This window comes from Octopus bimaculoides, chromosome 15 (assembly GCF_001194135.2).
Source record: "Octopus bimaculoides isolate UCB-OBI-ISO-001 chromosome 15, ASM119413v2, whole genome shotgun sequence".
Lineage (NCBI taxonomy): Eukaryota > Metazoa > Mollusca > Cephalopoda > Octopoda > Octopodidae > Octopus > Octopus bimaculoides.
This window is the reverse complement of record NC_068995.1, coordinates 15,003-24,085: the sequence shown is the minus strand read 5'-3', so window position 1 is coordinate 24,085 and position 9,083 is coordinate 15,003. Positions and strand designations below refer to the sequence as shown.

Genomic DNA, 9,083 nt, shown 5'->3' with positions numbered 1-9,083 from the left:
TATATATATATATATATATATATATGTATATATATATAAAATCCTTTGTCTCTCTGTCTGTTCCCAATACATTCTCAGATGGCTCAACCACCACATCAAATCAAATTTTACATGGTAATACTATAAGACCTCGTGAGTGTCAACATGTAATTTTGGGGGGATTAAAACAATGCAACTTGGAGAATAAAATGAAAGAATAACATCTGTATTGTAATGTGATATATTGTTTCCCTTCCATACTTTTACTTTTAATTCTAACCACGACGACGACGTGAGTAAATGAGTGTGTATATGTCTCACAGCGTGTATGTCTTTCCGCGTTAGGTACGTTATTAAATATACTGTTTCACTTTTATACTTTTACTTTTAATTCTAACCATCAACACCACCACCACCACCGCGACAACGTTGCATTTTGTATATGATTGTGTATCTGTCTGTGACTGTTTGTGTGTGAGTGTTTGAGTGTATATATGTCTCATAGTGTGTGTGTGTGTGTCTTTTCGCGCTAGGTACGTTATTAAACATACTATATGTATGTGAGGTTAGTATATAAAATATAATATATAGCATATAATTGGCAGTCTTCAACAGGATTGAGCAATTGTGAACAAGTTCTATCGGCCCATGGATCTATCTATAGTCTCATAATCGACAAGCTGAATGGAAATCTTATTGCTGCGGTTCAAAACACAATCAAGTATGTATGTTCTATTTTAATTATCTGAAGTGTGTCTGTAAGGAATGAGCTGGTTTCTAACAAAGATCATTAAAATGTAGATAACATAAACAAAATAACATTTTGAACTTGAGGAAAGTCCTGTATAATTTTACTGTTCTGCTTAAAGATTGAATTCTTTGCAGCGTGCATGTTAAGCTGGCTGATTTCTTTTTCTGAAAACTCCAGTTTACCAAGATTCTCTCTTAGGCATTTACTCAGAAAACCAAGTGTACCAATTATTAATGGTATAAATGTGAACTTATAATCTGGGAATAGAAGTTTGAGGTTTGGAATCAGTTGTCCGTAGTTATCCCCTTTCTCTTTAATTTTCGAAGAGATATTCACATACGCAGGACAGTTGATATTCATGTTTGCACTTGGCATGTATGTATGTATGCATGCATGCATGCATGTATGTATGTATGTATGTATGTATGTATGTCAGGTCACGCTTAGTGCTGCTGTTAACACGAAAATCAGTACAACCTATCGCATGATCAAGCTGTCAACGTGTAAACCGGCAAACCTACCAAGCCTGCTTAGTAAGAAGGGAGATTTTCCTTGGACGAAATAAAAAAAAAACCTGTCTTAGGACAGATGAACTCTATAGAGTCCACGGCCATCCAACAGATGAGAGTGAGAGATCATTAGATATCTCTCAAGGAAAAAGAAATTCTGAAACCCGCCTCGTTGCTAAGTCGGGATCTTGCTTTTGTTTGTTTCTGGACTGCTTGATTTTCTTAGTGAGAGTCTCATAACTATATAGTTATGTCCACAACCTGAGCAAGTTATAACATAAATTAGATTCTCGGTGGCACAAGTGAAGTTGGTTTTAATCGTGAATTTTTCTCCTTGTTTGAAAATGAATTCAAGTAGGGCGTCCATATTTTTTAACCGTTGGTTTCGAGGTTTTTGTGTAAACTATATAGGACAGAAAAGTATGGCACTGAGACAGAGAACCACACTACATAAAGAACAGATCCGATTCCCGCAATACAGACAAATTCCTTTGAGGGAACACATAGAGCGATGTGCCGGTAATATTCAACCAAACCTCACAGTTTTCCCCATCTACCAGTGCAAAGAAACAATTTCTATACAAGAACGTTTAAATAAAGAAAATTTATTGATTGAAAAATACAGAACGTATCTAAATATGCACACATAACCAGCTTTCATTTCATTGTATATTTTAATTCATGATTACATACCCATCATTGTACATATTTCTCCTCACTACTTTAGCTTTTGAATTTTTCTATATATTTTCCCTTCCCCAAAAGATGAACAATTACCTCCCCTGTCTCCAATATTAAAGATCACCAATTACCTCCCCTTAAATTTTTCTACTTGTTGAATCATTCAGTTATAAACTTCTCCCCACACAACATGGACTAAAATCTTCTTAAGAAAAAAAAATATGACAATAATTTCTATGTCGTGATTAGCGAAAGCGAAAGCGGTCGACTAGCACAATATCAAATATATTAAAACTATGTAAAGAGCGTGCATTTTCCTTTTATTTCTTATATATATATACTGATAGTGTAATATTTTATTTCTTGCTTGCAGAGTGTTTGATATTGAGAGTTACTGCGTTGTCCAGGTGAATGTAGGCCACAATGATGTAATAAAAGACATCATCCATGTACCCAGCAGAAACCAGGTAAAATTATGAGAGTGTATATATATAATGTATATAATGTATATATCTAGATATGTATGTATATTGAAAAAAGGAGGCAGTCAGAATTAGCGCTTTCGTTCGTTTACAAAACAAAAATTAAAACCCAAATGATAAAAACGGAACGTTTCTTCGTCTGAATCGGATAATTTTTTGCTTTCGAAGAGGAAAAAATTTCTTTGTTGTCTGAGGAGAAAGGTGGAAATCAAGAAAACAAAGAGAGAGAGAGAGAGAGAGAGAGAGAGGGGGGGGGGTTCTTTTCAAATATATTGTTTGTTTAGAAGGGGAGAAAATTTGCTTTTTTTTTTTTGAAGAAAAGAGAGGAAGAAGAAAAATTAAGAAGCAGCAAAATCGAGGAGGAGGAGGAAAAGCAAAGGGTGGGGGAAAGGATAGACAGAGGCAAGTTTTCTTATTGATTTGATGTGATCAACCCATTGAAATTTCATGACAAGGCATCTTTTCTTTTTTCCTCCTCTTTCCTTTCTCATTGTATACCTATCAACATATTTGTAAAGATACACATTTTCTCAAAGTAGGAGGAAGTGGCTAAAATGACCTTTGAAGGAGTCAGTTTTTGGAAGTAAGATGGGAAAGAGAGGAAGAAGAAAAATATTTTTTTCATTCCTAAGTGGGGGAAGTCACCACTATAAAATGAGACAATAAAAGGAGTTCAAAGACCAATAAAAATGTACCTTCGTTCACACTTGTAGAGTCAACTCTCTAATATTCTGTGTAATTCCATGTTTTACACAAACAGACAGTAAATATTAGTACAACATTGATGATAAATTAGGAAAATAATGTCAGAATATAAAAAAATAATTTGAGTATGGTACTCTTTATAATTCAATTTATTCTCTATCAAACATCATGAATGAGTTGTGTAATAAAATGCACATTGTATAATTAGGTGGAAACTACTCTAACATATAAATTATATAACAAAGCAGGACCTGCTTAAATATATTTTTGTGTATCTTTCAACATTTTGTAGAATTTATTTTTCTTGCTTGCTTGGATAAGTTGATTCAAAAGAGACATTTTTGCATGAATTACTTTGCTAAGTAGCTACATTAGACTTCTTTACTAATCGGTGGCAAAATGGCTCTCGTGTTCGAGTGCATCTATATGTGTATGTGTATATGCATGCTTTTCCAATACCGTACACATGTTTTGGCATTTTGTTATGTTGTTACTTGATGCAAATCAGCCAAGCAGTAGTAGTAGTAGTAGTAGTAGTAGTAGTAGTAGTAGTAGTAGTAGTAGTAGTAGTAGTAGTAGTGATACATTGTTGTTTGTTTTGCTTTCAATAAGTGAAACTGTTGACCGCAATATAGAAGACTTAAATTTCTTTTACCTTTCTTTGTACACAGTACGTTTCCTGTTCCTGGGACCAGACTGTTCGAGTATGGAAAGCATGGATGAAAAAATCTCCTAGAACTTTAAACAGATGAACATTTCAAAATTCGACGATTTAACAGAAAAACGCAGAAGATAATGGAACCTCAAGAAAATCCCAGAGAGAGATCAGTCGGCTAGTATGTGTGTAGTTGAATAATATTCTTAACGCCGAAATTTACTCACACGCAGCATCTTTCAGAGCTTGTTGCTGATCTTTCCATATCACAAAGACTGCACTTTCCGCTGCCGTTGGTGTAGGGCTTACACTTGGCTAAGATCTGTTGTAATAATATTTTACAATATTTGTATTGCTGTTTTTATGATGTAATTATGTTTTTCTTCAATAATGTAATTTGTATTTATTCAATAATGTGGTTGAGATGCTGGTTGTAATAATATGCTAAAAACATTCAGTAATATTTGATATTGTTATGATATACATCTCAGTTTAAGATCAACGACACTCACGGCATTGAATACTGTCATTTTTTCCCAATCCAATAATGTTATATGTAAATGTTATACGTCTCGGACGATTTGACAGCCTTGGCTATGTAATTTGTATTATGTTACAAATAATCACCTTATGTCAATGACACGTACGTAGGGCGGTGTTACTAAATATCTCACACAATCTCATGATTTCCTTCGCTTTATAAATAATGTTTTGAATTAATAAAATACTGAAATTATTACACTGACAATGATGGGGTAATAATTTTAACATTTTTATAATATCTTGGTTATGATTCGTTGCGCTTCGATACTATTTGACAATGTTTAATAACTTTTTTGATATTCCTTCAATATATTTGGGAAAGTTTTGAAAGCGTTTAAAAGAGGCGCAATAATGTTTCAACTTACTTTATTACGATTTTGATAAATGTCAGAAAGTTGTAATAAAATATAAAAGAAGAAGAGGAGGAGGAGGAGGATATATTTATATCTACACAACATTTCGATCTGTTTCATTGTCATCTGGTGTCTTATCAATTACTCCTGAAAAATTATAATCTAAATAATAGTAACATCACTGACAATAACAACTCATCTTGACGTGTATGATAAGGGATTACATATTATGATAATATATTATGATAATATATTATGATAATATTATGATCATTGTATGTTATCATAATAATGGTTTGAAGATATTGAATATACAGTTTATAGTTACATTTTTAAAACTATATTTCTCCTTGTGACATGATGAAAAATGAAAATTAATCATATTTATATTATCCATTTAGGTTTATATATTTTCAAAATATTTTCATAATGTATCAGTAATAATATCGATATCCCACCTGTCTCCCAAAGCATAAACAAAAATAAACAGGATTTTACCAAGTGCGAAGGTCATTGAGACATTTCAACAGCCTATCTTTGAAGCTGTAAGGTTATCGTGCTCAGGAAGTACCGGGTCTTTCATCCAGTCAATTAATCCTTTCACACTGACAATGTATACATCGGACAATTCTTCAACCAGTCCTAGGAAAGCGTTTAAACCTTTGAGGTTTTCTTCGTTGTTCGGTAAAAACCAGTCCGATCGCAAGCGAACACCAAAAGGCGTTCGATCTCTTTTGTAAAATGCCATGAAATTACTTAGAAGCAGATCATAGGTTTGCACCGCAGTCTGGGGTTTGTTATAGCAACTGTCTACAAATTTACACAAATACCTTTTCTTAATTCCAACATAAGGAACAGCAGGGACTTCCCAGAGACCCTTAAAGTTTTTAGTAGGACACTGTTGTAGCAAACAGTTTTTCTTCCAACCAAAGTCTAAGGTAGACGGCCAAATTCCTGTCCTATTCTCTAAATTTGTCATTACAAACAGCGACGAATCGTACAGCATCTTACTATTTTGCAAATTTTCAAACTGAACGTCTCCTTTCGATTGAAGATCAATATTTCTCCAGCCAAATATTTTGTCATGAGATACATTAGCATATCGGTTAAGCAAATATTTTTGCAGAGCAATTTCCATATTTAAAAGATTACCGACCAGATTCTTCTTTTTTAAACCATGTAATGCGATTTCCATTCCTTCGTCGTAAAGCTCTTTAATAGCGGTATAATTAGATCCTTCCGATGTGACAAATAAGGTGCTTTTAATCCGGCAACCATTTGCATTTAACCTTCCGGCATGAAAAAGGCCTTTAAGTTTTTCAGTAATAGAAGAATTAACAGATCCTTCGTAAGTGAAATAAACGAATTGAGGAATTTTCTTCGATGTTGTTGGGATATGGAATTGGTAACATTGACAATCTGGTTTAAAGCAGTTCTTCCCTTGTTGACAGGATTCCGAAACTGGTACATTGCTGTCGTCATTTGATTTCGAAGGACTGCTGTTGCTGCTACTACTACTACTAAGTCCCAAATGTTCATCTAGTGGGTCTGACGAAAATTCTCGAGATTTCACAAAGCCTGGCAATAAAGCGGATTTTGTATATCTACTTGGAAGAATATTTCGCTGACCAACACTTTTATTTTTATATCTGTTGTAAATATTTATTCCAGTAGTAAAATCCAAGAAAGTTTTTCTTAAATCAGAGTATTTTGCTTTTAAATATTGTCCCCTTTCTAATGGAAGAATTTCGGCCTTTTTAGATAAAATAGCTTCTTTTTTCGGTGAAAGTATTTTAACTGTTTCTAATGATGGAATTTCTAATTTTTCAAATGGACAAATTTTGGTTATTTTAGATTTCAATAAATTTCTCATTGTTGTCAACGGTTTCACAACGTTTAACTTCTTCAAACTGTTTTCATAGTCCAATTTCTGCTGTCTGTTGTGAATTAATATTACCGGCTCACGGTAATCCTTATTTGTAAGAAGTTGCCTGTCTATCGAATTATTCTTTGCAACTAATATCGCAGCGCTATCGTGGTTAGACGCATCTTTCGTAATTATCATTTCTAGCTCCTTATCATTTTTCATTACCAGGCTGGCCGCCACTCGGAATAAGTTTGATTTTCTATGAAAAACACTTTGAAGTGAATGTCTACTAGTGCCAATATAACTTTGGTCATTTTCATTTATGTTTTGTATGTTCATGTTATAATTGCTTTGAATAGGTAAGCTTCTTGGCTTCTTGATATCTGAATTTTCCTCGGCTGCACTTCCCTCAGAAATAACTTCAAGGAATTCGAATTTGTGTCTGTTTTCAAGTGAATTATTACTTTTCAGTGACCGTTTATGGAGAATATTAGTTGGTATAGAATTAGAGGTCTGATAGGAAGTTGTCAACGTCACAGCAGACTCATTCAGTGGAGTCAGTGTCGTTTGAGAAATATTTTGTAATTTGTTTCGACTGGTTGTATTCGAAGGTGACAATGTCGAGTGAATTATTTCTCTTGTTGAAATGAAACTATTACCGATAGGTTGGGTTTGAGCTGGTGTTGATTGCAAATTATATCCTTCTGTTACAAAATTATTAGAAACTTGTTGGGTTTGCAGCGATTCTAACTTTGCGCTCGGGTCATTGTTATTGTTCTCTTCCGTGTTTTGTGACATCATCGCGTTTGTAGTGATTTCTTCCATCAAGACTGTTGTTACTAGTTTCGTTGACGAAATCGTTTCTACAGAGACTATGGTTTGGTTTGGGAAACTGGAGGATTGGTTTATGGAACTGGTGGTTTGATTTGGGGAGTTGTTTGTTTGTTCTGGCGAAATGGTGGTTCCGTTTTGGTAACCGTTGGTTTGGTTCTGACATTGAAACGGAGCAAATTTGGACAACTCATTTAACGATGGTTGGTGCTTCATCCACTCCACAATCTGTTTAATGTTAACAACATAAACGTCATTGAGGCCGAGGATATAGTCTAAGAATCGGTGCATGGCTTTCATTCGATATGGGTTCGTCTCATATTCTTGTAACAACCATGTTGAATGCATGTTCAAGCCAAATGGTGCCTTGTTCATAGTGTAGTAACTCATGAAATTTTCCAGCAAGAAATTGAATGATTCTTCTTCGTTTGTTGGTGAATTCGCACATCCGTCCACATAGACGCAAGGATAACGAGCCAATTTGTCAAGCACTGTCACGATAGGTACTTCCCAGAATCCTTGAATATTTTCGGTCGGACATTCGGGAATGCTGCAAGGATATGGCCAACTATAATCCATTGTAAATGGAACTGGGGATTCTTCAATCAGTGACCTTTTGGTGATAGTCAAAGTTGAATCATAGGCAAAACCTGCCTTACTCAGTATTTCAAACTGTTCGTTTCCGTAAGCTATTAAATACGGACTTCTGAAACCGACAATTTCTTCTTTGGGTATCTTCGATCGATTGGCAAGGTTTAACCGTTGACCGAGTGCTTCGTATGAAAACTGAAGAGCATTCAGTGATCTTATATGATTGATGCCATGCACTGCTATATCCATTCCGTGGTCATAGAACTGCTTCACCAAGCCGTAATCGGTATCGTTATGCGACACGAACAAAGTCATTGCGATTGGGCACTTATTTGGATTTGTGCGGCTTTTATTGAATAATTCTACATAAAGAGGAGAATTTCGAACTGTCACTGCATCGTCGAACGAGAAGTAAACCAACTGAGGTCTTTGGGACTTTTTGCCGGGGATTGTATGGCCGCAGCAGGAGCAGTTTGGCAGACTGCAGTGACTCGCTGTTCTACATTTATTGCATTCGTTTGGTGTAGTGCGTATGCTAGAGAGGACGGCAGAAGCAGAAAGGATTGCCAATGACAAAACAAAAAGCAACGGGAAGTTCATAATGATCGCTTAGACAGTCATCAAAGAAAATAGAGCGAGTGAGGACGACGGTAAGATTATTATTATTATTGTTGTTGTAGTTGTTGTTGCTATTGTCGTTGTTGTTGATGACAAGGATGATGACCTGCCTTGTTTATGGTTTTCTTAGTTGTTGTTGTTGTTGTTGCTGCTGCTGCTGCTGCTTTTGTCGATAATAATGATGTTGACTAATACTGTTATCAATGTTGTTGTTCAGCCCTGATCGAGAAGACCTTTGATCAAAGTTATTTCAGTTCAAACACATTCCGGCGATGGTCATCTGCCTTGCTAACGGTAACTTGGACTACATTATGCAATGAACCATTCCATTTTCTTTTAATAAGGTCGGCTGTGATTTGAAGGAGATTTTATTGATATAGTAATAACGGGTCAAGCGACCGCCTACAGACTTGCTACAAAGTTAGAATTTACTTGTGCGTATGTAAATGTATTCATGTATATATTGTTGTATGTATATATATATATATATATATATATATATATATATATATATATAT

General features: G+C 34.8%; 2 protein-coding genes across 2 annotated transcripts in view; one reads left to right on the top strand and one right to left on the bottom strand.

The window, feature by feature from the left end:
• Positions 1 to 4,541, top strand: part of LOC106881407 (uncharacterized WD repeat-containing protein all2124) — a 41,335-nt gene extending 36,794 nt beyond the window's left edge. The window contains exons 19-21 of the mRNA XM_014931785.2: positions 585 to 700; positions 2,294 to 2,387; positions 3,779 to 4,541. Of these exons, the coding sequence (XP_014787271.1) occupies positions 585 to 700; positions 2,294 to 2,387; positions 3,779 to 3,859 (291 nt within the window). The 3' untranslated portion in view covers positions 3,860 to 4,541. The remainder of the gene's footprint in view (positions 1 to 584; positions 701 to 2,293; positions 2,388 to 3,778) is intronic.
• LOC106881409 (uncharacterized) lies at positions 3,234 to 9,056 on the bottom strand. The gene has a single exon (XM_014931788.2). The coding sequence runs from the start codon at positions 8,545 to 8,547 to the stop codon at positions 5,182 to 5,184; it is 3,366 nt and encodes a 1,121-aa protein (XP_014787274.1). The 5' UTR covers positions 8,548 to 9,056; the 3' UTR covers positions 3,234 to 5,181.
• Positions 9,057 to 9,083: the final 27 nt, after the last annotated feature.